The sequence below is a fragment of the Phoenix dactylifera genome, chromosome 2 (genome assembly GCF_051530095.1).
Source record: "Phoenix dactylifera cultivar Ajwa chromosome 2, Ajwa_hap1_PhDact_Kaust_v1.1, whole genome shotgun sequence".
NCBI lineage: Eukaryota > Viridiplantae > Streptophyta > Magnoliopsida > Arecales > Arecaceae > Phoenix > Phoenix dactylifera.
The window spans coordinates 46,258,734-46,282,543 of NC_143191.1; the positions used below are offsets into that span (position 1 = coordinate 46,258,734).

General features: G+C 37.1%; 1 protein-coding gene across 11 annotated transcripts; it reads left to right on the plus strand.

The window, feature by feature from the left end:
• The first annotated feature begins 903 nt into the window (after positions 1 to 903).
• LOC103699326 (Transmembrane amino acid transporter family protein) lies at positions 904 to 23,166 on the plus strand. 11 transcript variants are annotated; one of them, XM_008781359.6, is made up of 12 exons: positions 904 to 1,230; positions 2,486 to 2,766; positions 3,019 to 3,233; positions 11,802 to 11,825; positions 11,948 to 12,128; positions 12,220 to 12,439; positions 12,553 to 12,688; positions 12,785 to 12,804; positions 12,960 to 13,105; positions 20,569 to 20,612; positions 21,513 to 21,575; positions 22,857 to 23,166. In XM_008781359.6, exons 1-12 carry the CDS (start codon positions 1,058 to 1,060, stop codon positions 22,947 to 22,949), a joined length of 1,596 nt encoding a protein of 531 aa, XP_008779581.4. In that variant the 5' UTR covers positions 904 to 1,057; the 3' UTR covers positions 22,950 to 23,166. The 11 variants fall into 11 exon arrangements, 9 of the variants coding, with proteins under 9 accessions (XP_008779581.4, XP_026657677.4, XP_088572784.2 ...); XR_602857.6 differs by having other exon boundaries at positions 933 to 1,230; positions 20,541 to 20,612; XR_602858.6 differs by having other exon boundaries at positions 933 to 1,230; positions 20,547 to 20,612.
• The last annotated feature ends 644 nt before the right edge of the window (positions 23,167 to 23,810 follow it).

Below are 23,810 nucleotides of genomic sequence, written 5' to 3' on the forward strand. Positions count from 1 at the left end.
TCTTTAAAAATATATATTTTATTTTATTTTTTTAATTTTTTAGAACATATAGAAAATTTTATTAATTATTTTAGAGAATATAGAAAATCTTCTTATTTACCTTTTATCAGTCCCCACTTAAGAAACATACAGATAATTTCAGGGATGCAGTTAGAAAATATTTGAAGCCATCAATTTAGAATTTCCAGACATTAGAAGCCGTTAAAAATAGATTCTTCTTAATTATTTTAGAAAATACAAGAAAAAATTTTACTTGATTATTTTTTATCGAGCCTTGTTTAAATTTGATATATAAAAAATAAAAAACTACATTTCAGTCGAAGCAACCGGGCAGGTTAAAGTGTCGGCCAATGTCATGAAATGATCATTAATTATTAAATATATTCTACTTATAATTTATTTTTCAGTCTATTGTATATTTTTTTATTTTTTTATTATATAATTTTAGATTTGTATTTTTATTAATTCGTTGGAGGATTATTATGGCCAGGTCGGACCCAACTGCAAGCCTTTCATTTTTATTTTTATTATTTATTTTTTTCTAAGACAGTCACATTCAGAAAAAGTCAAAAAAACAGTAATTTTTGGAGGATCCTAGGCAACTCTCTTCCTTCCCAGATGGACGCGCTTGCGTTTATCGCTAACCAATAGTGCTTGGAAAACAGAATAATATTAAAAAAAAGAATAATACCATGTGGCAAAAATATTACCATAAGAAAACAAGAAACAAAACAAGCACGTGACGAAGGGGGAGCCATGTTCCCGTTCCCTTGATCTCGCAGACGCGCGTTTAAATACTCTTGATTAATTAATTAATATTTATTCCCTCCATACGCTGCATCCCAAACTCTCTCGAACGGTGATCGCTATCTCCTCTCGCTAACCCGTGACCACATATGTTGTACCCGCGCGTCACCGCCTCTCCCCGCCCTCGCCGTCTTATAAGGAAAGAGAGAGCCGGACTTTCCTCCCGTGTTTCGTTCTCTCCCGATTCTTCTTTCTTGCTTGCGGTCTTTGGAGCGGAGCGTCGCTAGGGTTTAGGACTTCTTCTTCTTGGATGGAGAAATCGTCCGCGGCCATGGCGGAGAAGGACATGGAGCTTTTCATGGAGGACGGCAGCGATGGCAGCGTGGTGGTGAAGAGCGAATTTGGGGATGGCAGCGATTGTGAAGAACAGGAGGAGGAGCCCTCGTCTCCGTTCTACTCTGGGAAATGGCCCCAAAGCTACAAGTTTGGCCTCCTTTCTCCATTCTTTCTTCCATCTTCTTCTCTTCGAGACTTCTTTTCGAGTTATTTATCCACTGCAACTGTTACCAATCTCTGCTCTTTTCTTTTACCGTTCTTCTTTCTTGTTCTTGATTTTTTTTTACCAGTAGTATCGTTGTTGTTCTTCCTGTTGTTTAAATTCTGGATCTGGAGCACGGAGGCCCCTACCGATGGTGGGATTTCCATTGCTATTTCGTTCATGTTGTTTCTTTAGCTAATCCAACCCTTTGACCTGTTATAACTGGTAAAGAATAGAGCCCACCGCAACGCCCATTTACGGATAGCACGGAGTGGTGAGTTTTTGGCACGTTAGCACCAGCCACCACAGGTAAAGGGGGTGTGGATTAGTGAAAGGAGTGGTAAAAATGTGAACTTGTCACTCGAGAAATAGTCTCGGTCAAACTCGTGGGAAGGGATCGGGAAAAATTATGCCAGGATGATTCTTTAACACATTCCTGCAACCAGGAAGCATGTTCCTTCTTATTTTAGAACTATTCGAGCTAAAATAATTCAATGTATGTGTTCCCCTCTATGACCTGGGATTTTCGACACATAAAAACACTTGTGTAAGTAACGATTCTTACACGATTCTTATGCATTCTTCTAAATGTAGTATATTGACCATGCAGGAAAGAATCCAAGAACGCTATATGCTGAATCCTATAGAACTCATCACCTTTCTTATTTTAGCAACGTCTACCAACAAAAATTACTAAAGTTATCTGGCAAAGTAATGGAAAAATATGAAGAAAATTAAGAATTTATTTATGCGTTTACTATATCTTTTGTCAATATAAATGTTTCTGGGAATTGTGTGTGTTTTTTGCTTGTTTCCCTTTTGCTTTTGGGTGTACTCAGTGGCATATTTTGAAATTTCATTCTGATCTCTTGCTGCCTCATTATTTTGCTTTCAGATAGCATTTCCAAAGTCAAGTTTCATTGGTTATCAAATTAAGCTCAGGATATGCATATAGGTCCAAACAAACATAGATAAGAATACGTAGATGTGACATCAAGATTTGAATTCTTTTTAGAGTTTAATGAAATCACCACCTTGTACCAGTAATATCTGTACTGGTAGCTGAACAAAAAGGATCTCGGTGCTGTCCATAGGCTATATGGATTTATTTCTATGTTCAAGATGTTTTAATGCTTAAGATGTCTGGAATTTCTGTTAATGCATCCATTGGTTCCGGTTCCCATGTGATGGCCCTGACAGGGAAACAACTGATTCTTTCACAATCACTGCAACCCCCAGCTTTGGATACCTTGGGTCTGCTTTGAGTCCTAGATGCTCAAGTTTTGACCTTTGTGCTGAAGGTGGACTGAACTCAGACATGAGATTGCCTTTTATATCTGGTAGCACATTCGAAAAGCAAGAATCAGGTAAGAGCTTGAAGAACACTTTAGCAGCAGATGAGCATGTCTCTTTCCATGTGCAGCATACTGCAGAAGGGTATATTGAACATCGTTGTAGCGTCACTCAAACTGTCTTTAATGGTACACTCATCTACTTGACTAATTGTCATATCTCACTCTCTGTCTCTGTGTGTGTGTGTGTGTGTGTGTTGTGATTCTTCTTAGACTTTGTATGAACCCTGTTTCATTCTTTTTTGCTGAATCTGTCATATTGTTACTTGTTGTATCGCTGACTTGATTTAATTGCTGACACACTTAATTTATATTCCCAATTACTCATTTTGACCTGTAACTTAATTCGTTTTTTCTTCTCATATTCTTGCTATGAGACAGGAGTTAATGTACTGGTAGGTGTTGGTCTTCTTTCTACTCCATTAACAGTTAAAGAGGCTGGGTGGGCTAGTATGATACTCTTGGTTCTCTTTGCCGCTGTCTGCTTTTATACGGGCGTTCTTATGAAATACAGTTTAGAGAGCAAAGATGGCATTTCAAGCTACCCAGATATCGGGGAAGCTGCATTCGGGAGATTTGGGCGCTTTTTTATATCTGTAAGTTCTCATTATTAAAGCCTTAAGTAATTTAAAATTACAGAAATGAGAAAGAAGAACATACCCTGGCTGGACTCTTTCTGGTTAAAAATAGCTTATATGTTGAGTATGCCTCTGCAAAGTGATGATACCCATGCATGATTAAAGCCTTAGACATATTTCCAGCTTCAAATATGCATTGCACTTGGGTACAACACTTATTATCCCCTGCAAAATATGAACCTATAACAAAGTCTTAAGCTTATAGGCTATGCATTAGATCTTTTGACAATAGCTTGGAAAACCATTTGCCTAAAATTTGATACAATGGCTTAAGCATAATGGACATCTGATGACAAGATATGTTATGCATAATACTATAATGCAAGCAATATTATAATGCAAGCCCCCTGGGGTCGGAATTATGTTCATACCTCTCCACCCCCTAATTTGCTCTTCTCAGACACCTCACAAGTGGGTTCCTTGGATGCATGTCTATGTTCCTTCTTGTATGTACCTCTCCATGTTCGCTCTAAAATGCAAAGGAAAAGAAAACAAAAAAAGATGAGATTAAAAGGTAAGAATATTTGTCAGATCTCCAGACAATCTTGATCGATGGGGGTTGAGGGTATCCATTAAAGCTTTTCATAATGTAATGGTAATGGTGCTATCTCTGGATTTCATATTAGAAAAAGTCATTTTCCATGGGCTTGCATATACATGGGGAATTAGAGTGGCCATAAAATGGGTTTCTCCTTTGCACTTTCATATTACAAATGAAAAAGTGAAAGCAGAATCTAGAGATTGGGAAAGAGATAGTTCACACGATAACCTAGCTGTTGCATGTTCTCTTCTTGAAGGTTTTTTGGACTACAGTTAGTTTCTATTACAGATCCGGAGAATGAGATTGAATTCCCATATGACCTAGCAACCAATAATAGACTGATAATAGTTTGAATGATTTGCCCAGCCAAAGTTATCAATCATCAAATGTGGTAGATAAACCAGAGGGGGGGAGGGGCAAATTTCATTAGACATGCGATAAAGTGTTAAAGATCTAGTTGTATTGTAACAAAGTGGAACTCTTTGGTTAGTTAATGTATAATTAACTTACAGGTCGAAAATTAATTGAACTGACTGATTTGCAGGCAAGTATGTTGACATCAGATAGGAACCTCTGGCATCTGGTATAAAATTATACTTTGGAAATTTGGAGAGAAACACAAAGATACATTTGGAAGATCCCCTTGTCAGGGTAGACTGCTAGTATTTTAAAATGAACAAGCTTTGTGAAAACATATACTACATATGAATGCTCTGCTTGAAAACCAATTCATCTTTTGGAAAAATTTTGTATGACTTCTAGATAAATATGAACTGTGAAAGCTCGATCTATTAACCTTTTATACATTTGGGATTTAAAGTTACAGGCATTAAAAAGTATCCACAAAATGACTTTCTTGTTGCATTTAGGCATTTGTTGTTTCCTTTGGCTCTTTGATTTATATTTGTCTTAGATAAGGTCCGCCGAATCGGTACCGAGATCTGCACCGGTCGACGGATGGGTCGGTACGATAGTGCGTGCCGGTTCCGTACCAATACGCTCAATTTTCTTGGTAGAGTTTTTTCAAGTTGATTTAATTGGTTTCAATGTTTTTTTAACTTTTCAATGATTTTAAGTCTAATTTGATTTTTTTGGATATTTTTTGATATTTTTATGATTTTGGTTTAACCTAAATGATGCATCTTATTGTTTTAAAATAATATAAATTATAAAATAATTAGTGAGATGTTGCATACTAAAAAAGCAACATGAAATATCTTCAAATCAAGTAGTGAGATAAAAAATATAAAATAATGCAATTAATTATATGTATTTAAAGTAGAACATACATACTAATATTTAAAATCTCATCGAGTGGCGCCTCTCATAGATATCCGGATCATCAACATAGTCAGAAGGCACATCAGCCCACTCCTCTAACCAAGCGACGTTGTAGTCTTATATGTTCATCCCATAAGAAATGCGTTTCGAATTATAAGCACTCTAGAATTTTTCGCTAAAGCTTTGGCTGTAAGAGATGTCTTCTAGTTGATAAAACGACTGTGAAGGGGCCTATCCGAATAAGTCAGCAACAAAATTTGACCTGTAAGATGTTTTGGGCTGCGTAGGATAGTAGCCATCGGAAGATGCCTCAGATGCACCATATCTATATCCGTATGGATTATAGGCTGCTTGTGGCTATGGATAATAGGATTCAGTATACGACTTGGAATCTGATACGTCTATAGATCTTACTCTACGTGCAAGATCATTTACAGCTGCATCGTGTCCGAATGACCTCGAGAAGCTCGTCTCCTATATGCAATCGGATCCTTGCGGGCTTCACCAAATCGTGCATCGTGGTCCCTATCCTATGTAGCATGCGTAAATTAAGACTCACCGGTGAATCAAAGACCACCCTGCGGCTGTTTCATAAATGGTTTTATGTCCTCCACTCTCTTTCTGCTGCTCCTTGTCTCTAAATCTGAGTAAACTGACTCATCCTCGACACTCTCCTTTGGGGCTGTAGGTGCTTTTTCTTTTTCTTTTTTGGTATGCTGGACAGCTGTCTTCTTACCCTTCTTGCCACTCGCTGCCTGCTTACTCTTCATGCTTCTCTCTATCTGACTATGTTAGGAGGATATATGTCTTCCTCCTGATCGAGTCGACTAGATAGCGTAGTGGCCTTGTCTAAGCATCTCTCGATCATATTTTTGAGAGGATATCTCAGACAAAGAGTCATGTGGTGACCAGCTCCCCCGTGGTTGTGGCTGATCAATTGAAAAGATGCGTAGAATGTTGATCTCTGCCCATTGCTCTCCATTAATCTTAGCCTCGCTGGCTACGAAACTGGCTGGTCGTGGAGGTGATCCTCGCCCATCAAGCTCCGGTTCCTGCTGCTAGCCTACAAGTCATCCGATTATAGGATCATTCTCATCATCAACGAAAGCACTATGGATAGGATGTGTGTACTTTAGTTCTACTTCCTCCTGAATGCACTTCAGCCTCAACCTCAGATTGTGGTGAACATTTTCAAGATCGTTGAGGTGCTTCTGTGTCAAACGGTTCTTCTGCTTGTCGTGGATGAGGGCGAAGGTAGACTAGTTACGCTCACAACCACTCGAGGAGACCGTCTGGAAGAGGATCCAGATAGCTAGTCGCTTAAGATTTTACACAGACAAACCAAAATGAATCCACCATTCGGTTGCAAAAAATATTGAAGAAAATTATATATAAGATAGTACCATATTAGTAACCGTTAGGTTAATATCCTCCTGATGTATAACATATCTGGATTCATACTTTTCTTACAACAACTGTCGGTGCCCTTTCTAAATATTTTGGTGTGTGAAAAAGAACCGTATTATTATATATTAATAATTGAAGATACCGATTAACTTACACATGTCACTTAAGTTAACTAACCTCTCCTAGACATAAGCCGGGATTTCTAGATCAAGCTCCATCTTGTAAATCATATTACAAAGAGCGGCTAGAAGCTCGTCATCCATATCAATTTCAGCTACGGTCTACTGAAATCGAGGGTTCGGATAATATGCTGCCGATACAATTTATTATTGTCTTAGTAAAATTGTACAAGTATAGGAGCAGTCTAATTTTCAATATTCTTTCTTACCTGCTAAATGCAAGTTCCTATCCATTTGGTAGTTCCACCGCCACTCAATGATGTCGATGTACTCGTGGGCATATATTAGATTTACATCCATGATATGAATTTTTGCCCTCTCCATCATGTGATACAAGAAACCCATTTGAGGGTATCTCTCACTGTCTGCCGCTAGAATGGTCTGATAGCCTTCACTATCATAGTGGTCCGTTGCCAGAATGTCTGTCTCATCACCAAGTCCTCAACAATGCTCCCTTTAGTGCCAACCCTCGTATATCTACTTTTTTTCCACTCGAAACTAATAAATATCTAACATAGGGCTGCTTTCTTTTCAAGAAGACTATCAAGTGCAACATAGTTGGTAGCAAATCGTGGCTCTTGGTCTCAAGATCTCTTCTCCTGCATATCCCTTCATCAGTGAAAGGACCTATATATGGTTATAAATATATTTAATGATGATTTAGGTTGTCTCCATTGTTTGCTACACCCAAAGAATCGCAATGTCCATCAACATAATATCAATACAATGTGCAGCACATAGGGTCCAGAAAATATGTGGTCGCCGCTCCATTAAGATCTCTTCGGTGGCCTTATATTGTGGCCCATTATCAGTGATAATCTGCACGACATTCTTCTCTCTTACCTAATTAATCACCTCTTCTATCAGTTTGAGGATGTACATGGCATTGTGCACTTGATCAGAAGTATCAAACGACTTATGGAAGAAAGTCTTCGTATCACAATATGTCAGAAAGTTGATAATGCTCCGTCTGATAGGATCGATCCAACCATCACATATCATCGTCAGTCTATATGGGCCACTTGCCCTTGTAATGAGGCAATTCATTTTTTTAGCTCCTTATTACTATCAAGAAGCTTATCGTAGATATTATTTGGATTTGGAGGATTTACACCGGGACTGGCAGCTTGTATGGCAAAAATGGTAAACCTATATATGTATTGTCTGCCACATTCACTGAAATGTGGTTGAAGTGGAACCAGAATCCAAAAGCTTGCCACATATCTTTCTTCAGCAATGTGTCAACCCTCTGCTGCTTTGAATTTCTACTGGAGAAGCCACGTAGATCTAAATCATGAATTGCTGCTCCTGGTGGAATCTCTCTAGATGGCTTCTCTTTGCTACCAAAAGCTCCTAGCATAGATGCAATACCGCCACCGCCTCTGCTGACGACCTTCCTGACTGAGGTCCTCCTAAATTCTGGACCCTGCTGATCGCAGAACTGGAGCTCGACTCATAATATGGGGGCCCAAATTGAGCCCTATGCCTGGCTACCTCATCCTGCTGCCACTGATCATTCAGGCTCGCCTGCATGACACCTAAATCTGTGCCTCGTCATCTGGAGTGGACATCTTCTCTAACTCCATGGAGTTATAGGAATATTGCTTTGTCGCATGGAGGTCCACCTTTGCTTTCTTTTTGGAAACTCTCTCTTTCGCTGCTATGAAATCAACCAAGTGCTTCTTCATCAGCTGCCGAATCTTCTGTGGACATTTTTGATACATAGATATGTCGGAGTAACAATCTGGTTATCCCTCCCACGAATTTTGTGTTATACCAGTTGCACTTCCAATAGTGACCCGCGAGCAGCAATGATCCCAACCAATGTTACGCTCTGACTTCTTTTTTCTTGATGGTTTCATTCTCGCAGTTTTATCAATGACGTCAGTTTATCAATTATTTAAAAATAGCAGAATTTTATTACGCTGAAGATATTTTTTAGCCAGAAAATGCATCTTATATATCTAATACATAATTCTAAATTTTTTATATTATATTATTTATTTATATATTTTTAATAATTTTTAAATTTTTAAATATGTTTAAATATCATAAATTCAAAAAAATATGTTTTCTACTTCAGAAATTACTTCTGAATTATGTAATATGTACTACTAATTTTTCTTAATTTTTAATATTATTTATATATTTTAATTATTTTTAAAGTTTAAAAATAAATTTTAAATACGTATTTTAAAAAAATAATTTCAGCTCAGATCCATGTAGAACCTAATAATGGATGCTACATATATATTTCTAGGCTTGTGGGCATATATCAAAGGCTACTAATTTCTCAATTTTTTTCAAATTTAGGCCTAGGCCACTATGCGCATGACCGTATCAAAATTTAAATAAATGGACACCAAATTTTGCTATAGAGTATCTTGCATGCCTCAAAATACATTTCTGATTTTATATTATTTTATTTTTTACTTTTTATATATTTTTTATTTTTTAATCCAAAAATATATTTCTAATTTTAAAAAATATATATAATTTAAAAATTAAATTTCATCGTGGAGATTGTGCATAGACCTACAACATATAATAAAATCAAATCCAAATCGAAAATTTTGGCATGATCTCTCCTTATTTTGCAAATTTCGAGCTATTTTTTTAATCCTTCCCCAAAAAAATTTGAGAAAATAAGATAGAAAAGAGGAAGCACACCTTATTTAGGCTTGGATCTTCCTTTTGAAGTGCTGAATTAGTGTGAAGTTTGCCGTGAGGGGAAGGAAGAAATTTTTTCCGCCTCTCCTAGCACTTAGAAATGATGTTGGGAAAGCCCGAGGCCTTTCCAACATCATTTTATCCCCAATACAAAGGAGAAGGGCGGCGAGGCCTTTCCAACATTATTTTATCATCAGTACAAAGGAGAAGGGAGAGAGCCCGATTCAGAACTGGGTCGACTCGGTTCCAGTTCGCACCGAGTTCAAACGGAACTAGCCGGTTCTGAACAGTTCCAGACTTCCAGCCAGTACGGTCTGGTTTGGACGTTTTTCAGTCGGTTTGGAACTGGTTCATGGCCAGAACCAATTCCGATGTCCGAACTGACCCGGTTTCCCATCGGGTCAGCTCGGTTCGGGCCGAACTGGGCAGTTCGGTCCATCTCCGCTATCCATGGTCTTAGATATAGATATATGTTTGTATATCAAAGGTTACCATCATCTATTTTTCCTCCTTTATTTAAGCTCTTCCAAATTCTATTGGAATTTTGAATGTGGTTTCTTAATTGCATGAGTTTAAATATGGCCAATAGAGTAGTTCCCCTACCTTGCCTACTTTTTGGGCTTGATAGATTCTTCTCTCATCTAAATTTGTCTTGGATTAGATTTTTTTTTGACTCGCCCATGTAGCCTTCTCAACTTATTGTTCTGCTATATGAAATCCTATATTTGATGGGAAAAGGCTTTGATGATGACAATGATGAGAACAAGTTCTTTGATGGCTACTGTGTTTTCACATATGCATTCCCTATAATAGGTAAATGTGTATACTAGTGCCTTGATCAAATATGCAATAACATTTGATATATACATTCCCTATGATGAGGAGGCTGTACATCATCTTGTTAAAGCCCGATATACATTTTTTGATCCCTTCACTAATAGCTTAAACTTTTGGGTTCTAGTGGTTAAAATGATATTAGAGCCAAAGGTCATGAATTCAAATCCCTATTTATAGGATAATTTTGTTAATACCACCCATTTATTATCTTGAGTCATTTCTTCTCGACTCATTCCTGCTTGTTACTTAAATCATTCTCGATTTGTTATCTTGAATTATTTGTGACTCATTCATGTCTTAATGTGCGTGGTTGGAGCCACACATGAAGGTGGGATGTTAAGGCTTGGTATACATTGCTGAACCCTTTCCTAATAGATTAAGCTGTTGGGTTCTAGTGGTTAGTCAACATAGCTGATGAGTCTGTAGCATGGTATATACCCAATGATGCATTATGGTACAAACTGATAGTATTGACCTTGCAACTTATAAAATATGCATATATAAAAATATTGCTAATTTTGGAATATTATAGTGGCAATCATGTTTAAAGATTTGCTTGCCCACAAAAATTGGTGATGCAGAAAAGGAAAAATTAATTTGGAAAAATAATAGATTGTAAAATAAGTTAGAAGAGAAAAATGAATTGTGAATATCCAGCATTGTAAAAGTTCTTCATGAACTGGTTGAATTCAGCCAATGGAAACTTTTTGAAGAGTATACGAAAATGTTGATTTATTCATGGAAGGTCTTCAATGTTCCAAAGTTATGCCTTCTCGATATTAAGTCAGTATAAAATTTGGATAAAAAATGTTGAAAAATTTGCATCTAGAGATTACAAAAGCTTGAAAACTATCACCAGGCATGGTAGTCACATGTTTACTATAGTGCTGAAAGGTTTTGGTGCAAATAGTATTATAGTCATTTCTAGTTCTCATTCTTACTAACTTCACAATGGAGATTGTTCCATGTTTATCCTGACCCTAGTAAAGTTTTAGAAATAACTATTCTGTCTCTAGAATGTTCATCAAAATGTTCAGACCTATTGATGTCGTTCTTTGGAAGTTGGCAAATTCTCTACTTAACCCACCTTACCTGAGGGAATTCCATGTTGGTTTAACTTAGTTCTTTGATTGGTATTTATTTTTATCTAAAAGAAAAGTGAAAGCAGCAAAAATATGATGGATTAGTCTATGGACTGCAGCTTTGAAGATAAAAGAGGCACTATGCATTTCAGTATTTATTTGTTGCCTGTAATACACCGACCCTTATTTTTATCTTGGAAGAAGTTAATGCATCAAGATTTTGGCAAGTAATAACCAAAAGTGAGAGCTATAATCATTGCGAAGAAACAATCTGTTAGTCTTTTGGGGATCTTGCAAATTTGAACTGCACAATTAATAATAAATTGCAGACTATCAAATTCAGTTTCTTCTGACTTAATAATCAGTCTTTGTGTTTCTTGTGGTTATAGTTTGGTGATTTCTGCCCTTTGCATATCAAGTGTTTTTGCTATAAGATTACAGCAATAGCATCTGTAACTGAGGGAACTACTATAATTGTTTCCCGTATTTTTGTTTGTAGTGTCTTAATGCTCTTATGTTCATGATGCAGGTTGCATTATACACAGAATTATATGTAAGTGGAGATCAAATTCTGATCCTAGGAGAGCAAATCATTTGATTTCTGCTATCTGTTGATGGTCAGATTTATGAACCAATCTGCAAATTTACCATATTTTTCTTATTCCATGAATGCAGTCATATTGCGTGGAATTTATTATATTAGAAGGTGATAATCTCACAAGGATCTTTCCTGGTGCTGGTTTTGATTTGGCTGGGATACACGTTGACTCTTTGCACTTTTTTGGAATGTTGGCTGCTTTGCTTGTTTTACCAACTGTTTGGCTGCGAGATCTTAGAGTCATCTCTTACCTTTCAGGTCCAACTTATCATGTTTCATGGACATGTACTGTTAAGTTATTCTGTATTGTAATATCTTATAAATTTTTTACAAATAATTTTCTCTGCAGCTGGTGGTGTGTTTGTCACTATGCTGATTTTCCTCTCAGTACTCCTTATTGGTACCACGGAAGGAACTGGGTTCCATCTGACTGGTAATGCGGTGAAGTGGAGTGGTCTTCCTTTTGCTATTGGTGTATATGGTTTTTGTTTCTCCGGACATGCAGTGTTTCCCAATATTTACTGGTCAATGTCTGATCGCACAAAATTCAACAAGGCATTGTTAATAAGGTATGGCATCATAAAATTTTAGAATCAGGGCATTAAGTGGTTGAGACTATGTAGGTATATGTGCGCTGTTCATTTCCTGAAAATTTCTTCTTTTCTGTTCTACTGGGAAACAGTTTCACTCTGTGCGCAGCAATCTACGGCTCTTTTGCCACCATCGGATATCTCATCTTTGGTGAAAGCATACTCTCTCAAATAACTTTGAATTTGCCAAAACATTCCTTTTTTGCAAAAGTTGCCTTATGGACAACGGTAAATGTCTGGTCGATTAGTGTAAATTTATCTTGTTTCTAATTTTTCTTTATACAAATTTTTATCCTAACAATCTAATTCTATCCTCATTATCAGGTGGTCAATCCTTTGACCAAGTATCCTTTCTGGCTTCAAGAATTTGAACATAAAGCATCTACTCTTTGTTATTTTTTGGTCTGTGCATGTTTTGCAAACATGCATGCTTTGTGTTTGGTTGCCTGTCTCTGTTACGTTATATCTCTACAGCTATTTTATCCTTAGCTATGAACAGATATGCGCTATTGCTAAATCCACTAGCCAGGAGTTTAGAGGAGCTGCTTCCTGTGGGACCTGCAAATGAAGTTTGGTGCTCCATGTTACTTAGAACTGCTCTTGTCATTTCAACAGTATGCATTGCCTTCCTTCTGCCCTTCTTTGGTATGTATTTCAGTTAGTGTTTGAACAAAGATCTGATTTCTACTCATACCTGTATGGTCTCTAAGAATATAAAGGCTATATTGCTTGGGCAGTTATTTGTTCGAGTTTGGACAATATTCTTGTTATTTATAAGTGAAATATAAAAATTGAGATGAAGCATTGGGCCATATACATATAGTCAAAATGGAATCACTCTGTGTACAGGTTAACACATGTACGGGAGTCCATTTGCAACTAATATAAATAAGAGTACATATGACAGCACACTTAACAAGTAGCAAAGATAGACAAGCAATACATTATTATAAGCCTTTTTCTAAAGATCTGTTCCCTCAATCAACATGTATCCTATTCTAGGAGTTTTTCTTTTTTGACCACAAAATATATATTTTATCTGCTGACTGGGAAGTGAAAACAAATGGAAAGGGGTATAGTAACAAAGTTATATCTATAGACAAGAAGAAGCAGACATGCTGAATTTGCAGAGTGAAATGAGATGATATTCAATATGTACAGTAACGATCTTGAGAAGATCAGGTTTTATACAATGACAAATCTTATGCCCCGAGCTGTGTAAGAGTTTTGCGTGGATCTCTAGGTAGGAAGGACAAAGGCTGCTGATGTAGATGTTGGTTAGGTACATTGTGCACAGTAGAAGAATAATCATATTCTCCCTAGGACTTGAATTTTGATTGGGCTATGATAGTACCAGACATCAGGAGCAAGTATTTGACTGCAATATTCCCTAGGACATGAACCTCACACAGCCTATGAGTAGAAACCAAATTTTGCATGCAGGTACTATGCCATGCTTTAGATCTTGGTACATTCAACATGTCTGTGCTGCAAGATACATGCAATACATTAGTTTCTTATGCTTCCCTTAATAAATTATTATCACAGCTGGGGATTCTTTTTGGTTTTATGCTTATTATTAAGACATTTGAAATAGAAAGGTTTGAGGATTCATTTTGCTTTTGTGCTTGTTATTCTTACGATATTTGATTATAAAAAGGCTTTATGTGTAAGCTGTTGATCTTATAGTTAACATCATACAGAATAAAGTTGAAACCAAAGGCGATATTAATTAGATGAAATATTTTATTTCATTCTTTTGAGGCAATAAGAATGTTCTCATTTCAAACTGATGCCCCATGACTGGCAGTCCTTGTTACTGGATTCTTCTTTCTTTTGCACTTCCTTTTGTATTTTTGATATCTATAGTTTGTAATGCCTTGAAATGTTTTCAATTTATGGGAATTCCAAGGACCTTAGTGACCATCTAAGACCTGCAAGCATGGTATGCCGTACCGTATTGAATCGGACGTTACCGGTGGCGTAGCGACATTTGGTACACCAAAAAACCATGTACTGTACCGACACTATGCTAGTGTGACACCAGTACAGGGTCTGGTATCGAGACGGCGAACCTTGCCTATATGGGCTCGTTAGTAATAATAGCATGCTTAATAGGCTCTTATTTTTTATTATCTATCTGAAATATTTAAAGCATTATGAAATAATTATGAGTATTGATATTGTTATTCTACTGTATTTTTATATATAGACATAGCCAGGAGTGGGATCTTAACATGAAAGTACAGGAGTATTCTCTTGTCTAAGCCTTCTTTGTTATCACGTAGATACTCTTATATTGCAGTTATCTTTTATCTTTGCTTCTCAACATGCAACTAACTTGCTTCACGCATCAAGTTCTCAGATTATTTTTCTTTCCATGTGCTTTTCAGTTAGAAAGTTCAAAATATGAATTCATAAAATTAACAAAGGTAGGATAATTAGTTTTTCCTGTTGTGTACTACATAAAATAATTTTAATCCATCTGGGTGTAGGAGTCTAAAATGCATGTGAATGCATGAGACGTGGTTTTATGAAATGGTCAATAATATTTAATTATTTTTAGTTCACACGAATCTGATACACTTAAAATGCTCCTTTTGGGAGTTGTTGCAAAATTGAGTCCCTATGACACTGGCTTCTAGGATGTGTTTTACAAGAAAGTATATTGAAGCAAACAAATTCTTTTATCTTCCTTTTGCATTTTTATTTTGCAAGCTATCAAAAATACATGTCAGCACTTGCACCATTATACTTCAACCATGACCTGCAACATGTGTCCCAGGCATGGTCGACGGAACCGCCTGGTTTGGGGCGTATCGCTGGCAAATCTGACGGTTTCGGCAACCAAAACGAGAAACCGGCGATGGAGGAGAAGGAGAAAAAAGAGTGGAAAAGAAAAAGAGAGCATGGGCGGGAAGGAGAGGGAGAGGAAGGAAGAGAGAGGGAGGTGGAGGCCGGCCAACGAAGGGCTAGGGAGCGTGCAGAGGAGGCGAAGGAGGGGCTTCGCTTTCAGTTTTCTTATTTCGTTTGAAACACGGCTTTTAGAGGGGGCCATTTTTATTTTTGCAATTTTTAAGTGAAGTCGGCAAATCTCTTGCTGATTAAAAAAAAAAGTGAAGTCGGCAAACCTCCTTCCTGAGGCGGTGCCCCTTCTCCGCCTCCTCCGCACGGCTCGCCAACCCTCTGTTGGCCTTCTCGGCCTCTGCCACCCTCCTCTTCCCCTTTTCTCTCTTTGCCTCTCGCATTCTCCCTCTCCTTTGCCCCCTCTACTATGTCGGTATGGGCTCGACATGGAACGGCACGGGGCTGCACCAATCCGTGCTGTTGGGCAAGCGGTCGGACCTCGGTTCCGACACAACAGTCTTTGGTCCCAAGCATACTGGGCTAGATTTGCAGATGGAAAGGTGTCAAATCGAAGTTTTGATGATCCTATATTACTGGCTATCATCCTAAAAATCAGCTTTGTGTGGATTAAGAATGAAATCCTAAATAAGGCAACTTTGGACAAGAGAAGAGCCCGCCTCTAGCTCTCCGAAAGGGAGACATATCTTGTTAGTTGCATAATTTTAATCAATGTTACTAGAGAGCAACTCATGCAAGAACACCCTTAGAAGGGCACTTAGGGGTGGCAATTTTTGACCTGCTTGCAAATGACCCATTTTAAGCATGTTCTGGTTTGACATAAATGGGTTTGGATCATAAATGGGTCAATTTGCCTTGACCTATTTATTAAATAGGTCAAGTTTAGGTTTAAACATTTGACCTGTTTAACTCATTTTGACCTATTTAATAATTAGGTCAGGTCATGACATGACCCATTTAACATGTTTAAGACCTATTTAATCCATTTAAAATCTATTTAACTTGTTTCTTTCTTGTTTAACCTGACCTTCTTAACCTATTTAACTCATTTAAATCCATTTAATCTATTAAAAACTCACATAACCCGATTAACCTATTTAACCTAATTCGACTTGTTTAATAAACAGGTTATGCAGATCGGGTTCAGATCTGAATTTATGACATGTTTAATAAACAAGTTAGGTTTGGTTTGACAAATTTTGTGACCCGCCCTGCATTTGACCCAACTCGCATTTGACCCGACTCCACTCGGATTGCCACTTTTAGGGCTACTACTAAGAAAATGGACATGTTTCATTATGGGGAATTTAAGTCCGAGACGTTTGAAGACGAGGCAAGGTCCCATTTTGGTGCCCCATTTAGATGCATGCTAGTATTTGTCTTGTATGCTTGCATATTGATATTTTATGCATATGCTTTCATGTGGGTATTTTGGGAGAAGTTGCAAATAAGAGGGGTGAAAAACATTACACATCAGGAATCCTGAATGGCTTAGGTGAAAGGGTATACAAATAGATGGCTTAATCATGAATGGCTTAGGTGAAAGGGTGTACAAATAGGTGAAAGGATGGAAATTCAGCCAAGGCCTGCCAACCCTCCAGCACTAATCCAAGATGGGCTAGGGCGGAGGTCTTTTATAATCTGGTAGAATATGAGATTAGCCTGCAGAGCTTTTTGGGTTACCATGGGGTGAATTAGCTTTAGGACCCAATTGGCAAGCCCTTTTAGTCCAGGGTGTCAGAGCACCTCTAATGACAGAAAGGCTCGATTTGCTTCAGATAAAGGGGACAGACAAGATGGAAAACTCAAAAGGCTGGACCATGGAATAAGGAAAGGGGAGTCAGATTAGGGATTTGTAGTGTCATTGGGTTCTCTCTACCCTGTTATTCTAGTTCATTCAGCCAGCCTTAAATTTACCCCTCTTTCTCCTGGCTGCCATTAAAACTAGCATCTCGGACCCAATTTTAAGCCATAGGATTGAGACAAAACACAAAGGAGAAGACACATGCTCATATCTCCACACATAAATCCTAGCATCAAGCAGTTCTTCCACATGTCTATATCAAAGGGAATAGGCTCCACCTCCATGACTCCCTCCCCTTATATTGATGGTCTTTTTTTTTAATTTTTTTTTTCTACAATATCGTGATTTGTTCCGGTAGTTTAGCCTCTTATTATATGACTATTCCCTTGTATACTGTGATACTTGTGGTTTTGTTTTTAAAGGATATGAATATTCCATTGATTATTTGTTAGGAAATGACTGTTTAGATCTCTTTAGATATGGTTATTTCTATGATACTTTTATGTTTTTATTATTTCAGTATTTTTATTTATCTTGCATTACAGTTTAAGTTTAGCAATTTTCTTCATTGGGTTTTTGGGTCTAATATGGGTCCATATGAAATAAAGGGATTGACTTTGGGCTTACATTTTTCAACCTGATTAGAAATGAGCTAGATCCAAGTTGATGGGTTTTTGACCAAACTTGAATTTGAAACAATCAGAACTTGAAACGACCCAGCTCAGGGCAATTCCATTGCTGCCCTTGCGTATAGCCATGATATTCAATCCTTGGCATGTACATACCATAAAGGACCTGTTTGGGTATTCCTGTAGGAATAACATGCAGGAATTTGAGAGAGAACGGATGCAGGGGGGAAGGAAGAAGGGAAGAGAGGAAGAGGGTGGTGGATTGGCAATGATGAGGGAAAATGTCGAAAATTGCAGGAAGAAAAAAGACCCACATAGGTCTCTCTCTCTCTTTTTTTTCTTTGGGATGGGGGATTTTGGGTTGATAGCAACTCAACCTCGTAGGCTGGCGAATCCACAAATCTAGCTGGAAAATCCGGCCAAATCCTGCTGGATTACGCAAAAAGGTCCTAAGGCATTTCAGCAGGGTGAATTATAAAAAGCCTCTAAGTATGATTTTCATGGTTTCAAAGTATGTAATATATGAACTTGACCTCTGTCATATCCTTTGTAGCTCCCAGAAATATCACCTAATTTTTCAATTAAGCTTCGTTGAGTTCAACTAATTTCTATAAGTAATGTTTGAGGTCAAAAGTGAACAATCCAGTAGTTACACTTTTGAGAAAGAAGAACCTTAAGACGTTCTTTCTGCTTTCAGTGGATGGTTATTAATATAATTTACTGCCTTGTTTTCAACATGGCCTGCTTCCTTTAGGCTGTTGTGATCAGCTAGTTGCAGCTTGACCTCTCATGTGACCTTTTTCCTTGGCAAACACTTTTTTTTCAATGAATGCTATCAAACATTTTTGCCAGCCAGATGTTTGACTAAATGTTCAAAAGAATATTTGATAAAGCTTATGCGCTGACCTATTGACTAGCTAGGTGGATCCAATCACATATCATAGTAGCTGACCTGCTGCTTCCTGTGAACAGGGGTAATTGCGTTTGAATTGTGTACTAAATCATCATGAACCTAGTTGTGTATATCTTATAAGTTCTGAACCTGAAATTCAGTTTCATGAGGTAGAGAGGACCTAAGCCTAGTCCTGTGCCTAATAAGAAATTGGGTTCAAACTTCAAAGTGCGGTGTTGGGAAGGGGTGGGGATAGGAAAGGTTGTTGGAGGGGTAAGAAGAGAGGGCTACAAGTCTGATATAGTGTTGAATGCAGTTGGTGGTTCTGAGGGAAAAAAAGAAATGATGGAACATGATCATTGAAAGCAGGGGGTTTCTTCTTCATAAGTAACTGGAATTCTTAGGAGGTGGGTGGTTCAAAGAGAAAGGAGGCTTGGGGATTAAGTTGCAACCATGGTGGGCTTTTGAGAGGCTTCAACAAGAGGCAGATGGGATTAGGAGTGCTATTGGGTCAAGTCAGGTTCGGATATTGTCTCATCTAGAAACAAGTTGTTGAGGGGTTTGGGTCTACATTTGGATCCATCCACTCTCCATCCATTAATAGGATTGGGTTGGGTTAAGGTGGAATTAGGTAGGGATCGGATCGGCTAGAGATTGGGTCTGAGTTGGACAAGGTCTGGGTTGGATTGGGTATGGATCAGGACCAGATTTGTGTCATGAGCAGGTAACAATTTTTTTTTGGAAAGCTCAATTCTCTTCATGCTTGTAAATTATTCAATGATGAGATAAAGTCAAAAGTATAATTGATAAGTTCTATAAGAAAGGTAATGTAAAATATATATTATCTATAGTGTAAACTGTCACACATGAATTGGGTTGGGCTCAGGTTGAGTAGGGTTTGTTGCCGCTAACTTCTGAGCCGAGGCCAGGACTTTGCTCGGCCCACTTTGAGGTCGGTAAGAACCAATCTGAATGAGGTTGGATGAGACCGAGGTGAAGAAGATTTGGTCGCCTTCGAGGCTAACCTGCAAGAAGTCTACTTGTCGGAAAGTTTCCAGCAATGGACCCTCCGATGCTTAAGTCAGAATAGTAGAGCAACAGTATAGAAGGGAGAAATTTTATAGAAAGTAATATCCAAAATAAGCTTACCTGAGGATCCCAGGCCATCCTTTTATATATGGTAGAATACTGATCTGTTATCTGATTTGGCGTGTTGTGCCTTAACTGCAGAGTAACGGTTGGCTGCACATTACCAACGTGGTAATCGTTCTGTGTGAGTAGCACGTGGCAGCAATTATACTGATCATACGTTGACTGCAGTATCGCTATAACTGCTGGTCTTTATTAGCACGAGCAGGGTGGCATCTCGGTTTTCACCAAAATTATTCACCTCCGTTAATACCGAGGTCAAAGAAGTTCGTTTAAACCGAGGTCAAGATGTCCCATATTTCCCCCATCAGGGTCCATGAAAATCAAACCTACACCCTTACTTTTAAATGACCAGACTGGGTAAGGTTCAGTTGGCCAAACCTTTGGTAGATCTAAATCCGAAAAATTATGTGGGTCTATCTCTGGAACCATGCCTAACCCATAGGTGTATGGCGCTTGATTTGGATGTGGAACAGTTCAAAATGATGCATTCTTATCTCCGTCAATTGGTTATTTTTATCATTCTATATGCCTGTCCTGTTGCTTACATTTTCATGCTATGCAAAGGTTATTGTAGTATATGTTAATCAGATTATCAATTTGCTGATCATTCTATTATGATTAATGGTTGTACCAGGGCATAGTTTTGTTTCGGTTTATTATTAACTGTAGTTGATAGGCTGCCTTTTTTTAGTTGATTTCTTTTTTGCGTTCCATAAATTTTGTTTCTCACTATCTCAGTTGCAGTCGATCATGCCGTTTTGTGCAGGACTTGTGATGGCTTTGATTGGATCCCTCCTTAGTATACTTGTGGTATTTCTTTTAACTTTATCTTTATGTAAATAGTCATGCAGGATGAGTATGCAGTTTTTTTTGGAAGCAATTTTTGGAGACTACATCATATGCATGACAATGCATGTTGAGAAACTGCAAATATGTCATTCTGCTTAAATACAAATGATAATATGTGCTAGAACTGTACTGCATTTTTTTAAGACTTGGCTCTTTTTTTGTTTTTTTTTGGTGGAATAAGGTTTGGGTCTTAGCTGCACTAGTGGCAACTTGTACTTTGACATAAATTGTGATACTTGATTTCTTAAAGATTATTTTTAATAAAAACTGTAACATCTCATATAAATGAACGGGAAAACAAGGATATGTCAGGGCCAACCTGCAAATGGTTATATTTTGGAGAAAAAAAATCGCAGAAGTTGTTATAGAGGATATCATAATGCTTATTTTGATTCGGAAGAAGGTTTTAAAAGGCAGACTGTGAGTAGTAGTATAATTCATGTTGGTCATTATTATGAATTGACTGGATAGTATCTGTTTTCTACTGTAAATTGTATATGACTTATCGTTGTTCGGCACGAAATTTATAATAACGCCAGTCTATGTCCAACTGAATCAGCGTAAAGACTATCTAGCATTTTCCATTTATATATGTGCAAAAACCTAAGCTACATTCATAGCTAATACATTGTTTGGGTAGTCTTCTGTATTATATTATTTCTTCTTCTCTATCACTCTTTTTCCTACATCTTTTCAGCTTTGTGGGAAAGAATTCTTTAATGAACAAGCAATCATGACAATGTTTATTATCAAAAAATCAATCAGATTTAGTGAAAGGATCATAAATCGTCACCTTTGTTATACCGGAAGAAACAAGAGTCTAGCGAGAGCATAAGCAATCTAATAATGTATTCTTTGCAGGCAGTCATAATGCCAGCTCTCTGCTTCTTAAAGATTGCAAGGAACAAAGCTACCCATTTGCAGGTAGGTATGGAGTTATTTTGGTTTGAGCCTTCACGAGAGTTCCCCCCTATGGAGGAAAACTTTGGGACCTTTTCAAAGTAGACATGTTATCACATTAATATTTTTGTCATGCTAAGATGCTTTCAGAGTGAATGATCTGTAGATTAAAGGGATTCATTAACTTAATGTTTGGTCCTCTTTAATCGGTTTTCGCTGAAATGAACCTACATCGACCCCTAGTTTTGAGTTTCAGTTTCAATAGTAGTAGACATGTTATCACATTAATATTTTTGTCATGCTAAGATGCTTTCAGAGTGAATGATCGGTAGATTAAAGGGATTCATTAACTTAATGTTTGGTCCTCTTTAATCGGTTTTCGCTGAAACGAACCTACATCGACCCCTAGTTTTGAGTTTCAGTTTCAATAGTTTCAATTAGTTTTGGTTAAAACAGATTGGTTTTGGTCCACTTTTTTAGGTGGTTTTGACTGGATGCTTTGCTAATGTCCTTTTTTGATGTTTATCATTAAAATAGGGTTATTTATTTATTTCTTTAGGCATATAGACTATCAAGTGTCAACTTTTGGTAGTTTTCATCTTTTTCTTGATTTTAACGAGGATACAGATAATAACTGTAACCCTGAACATGGGCATTACCCTTGAAAAGGACCTTATTATTAATAAAAGGACCAATACAAACAACTAGACAGGAGACACCACCATTCATATTAATGACTTTTTTTTAAATAAAATAAGTATTTTATTTATAATTACTTAAATTAAATAGTCAATTAACCTTAAAAATGTGAGGGAAAATCCAAATTCAATAAATTTATGAATTATACTAAAAAAATGATGATGAAGAAATTTCAATGCACTCGGCATTGAAAAACTTTTGCATTGCTAAATATAATAATTTTTTAACAATTGAAGCTCAAGAAGTAATTGCTCTATAATATATGGCAATACAAGATACCCATATACCCATGTAGTTTTAATCATATGCAACTCAAAACTATTGAAACCACACAAATAATGAATTTACATATCATAAATTGCTATGCTATATTTTTCTTGACTTCTTTTTCTACTTTTTTCAACATTTTTGAGATTTTTCTGATTTTGATGACTGGAACTCCAAATGCTGGAGCTAGTTCTGCCAAAACCACCGAAACTTCCGAATTGAATTCAAAACCAAGTTTTCAAACCTTGTCAGTTATAAGATTGTTTGGAGCATAGGTGGAGAAAAATGTATGCTGTGATAATGCTTCTATTCATCTTTCTGCATGCTCATGAATTTCAGGTCATTGTGAGCATTGCAATTGTTGCATTGGGCATTGTCAGTGCAGCCATAGGAACGTATTCTTCAATAACACAGATCACAAGTAGCTATTGAGGTGAAAGCTTTCAGAAGCAGCTACTGCAGTAGATACTTGAGCCGTTTCAATTAAATTTGGGTTGAATAACTGTCTGCTTGATGTCTTGGCAAGGGCATCATAAAATATATGGCACTGTTGGCCTTTTTATTATGTAAAAGGATGAGAGATGAAATAGATAATGCTAAACTATAGAGTTTGTGACATAAATAATTAGAAGTTGGTTTCTGAAATTCACATATTGTGTAGCTTTCTTTTTTTTTTCCTTTTCTCTGCTTTCTTGATGTTGCTAGTGTCTTAAATTTCTTTTTTTAAAAAATGTTATGAGTTGATTGCTCTTATCAGCAGAGGAAGATCTTTGGAAATTTTAAACATTTTTGTACTTGGGTTTCATTTATGAATTTACACCATAAAAGGGGTTTTAGAGAAACAAGTAGTCATATGTTGCAATTTTATTATTTGTAAAATCCTGAGATGGAGGGAGCTCTGACGTGAAAACATAGCATATATTATTTGAAGCGATCATAATCTGATCTTTTTATGCCTAATCAGTCTAGTTGGTGCTTCGTTTTTGAATTAGTTTGTGTCATTCGGTGGGCCGTGATTGTTGTTCTTGTTCAACGACTAGGAGTTTTTACCCAAGATTAGTAATGTGTTGATGCGCTCATTTTCATTCTGTAACAATTTTTTTCATGCAAGCCTAATTTTACATATGGAAGGTGACGTCGTTGGAGTCATTCCTTTGAAGAGAGAGTTGAAATAAAATATTTTATATTCTAGCATTATTTTGTGGATGACGTTTGAGTTTGCAACCAATAATTGGAAGGAGGAGGAACTTTTTATGAATGGAAAAGCCAACCTCTGAAAGATTCATAGCCTTT

What these genes read in the sequence shown, in the direction of transcription:
- LOC103699326 (XM_008781359.6), top strand. Translation starts at nt 1,058, where the DNA reads ATGGAGAAATCGTCCGCGGCCATGGCGGAGAAGGACATGGAGCTTTTC. An exon ending in AACAAGGCATTGTTAATAAG is followed by an intron (nt 12,440 to 12,552) that starts GTATGGCATCAT and finishes ACTGGGAAACAG; the next exon opens with TTTCACTCTGTGCGCAGCAA. An exon ending in AAGTTGCCTTATGGACAACG is followed by an intron (nt 12,689 to 12,784) that starts GTAAATGTCTGG and finishes CCTCATTATCAG; the next exon opens with GTGGTCAATCCTTTGACCAA.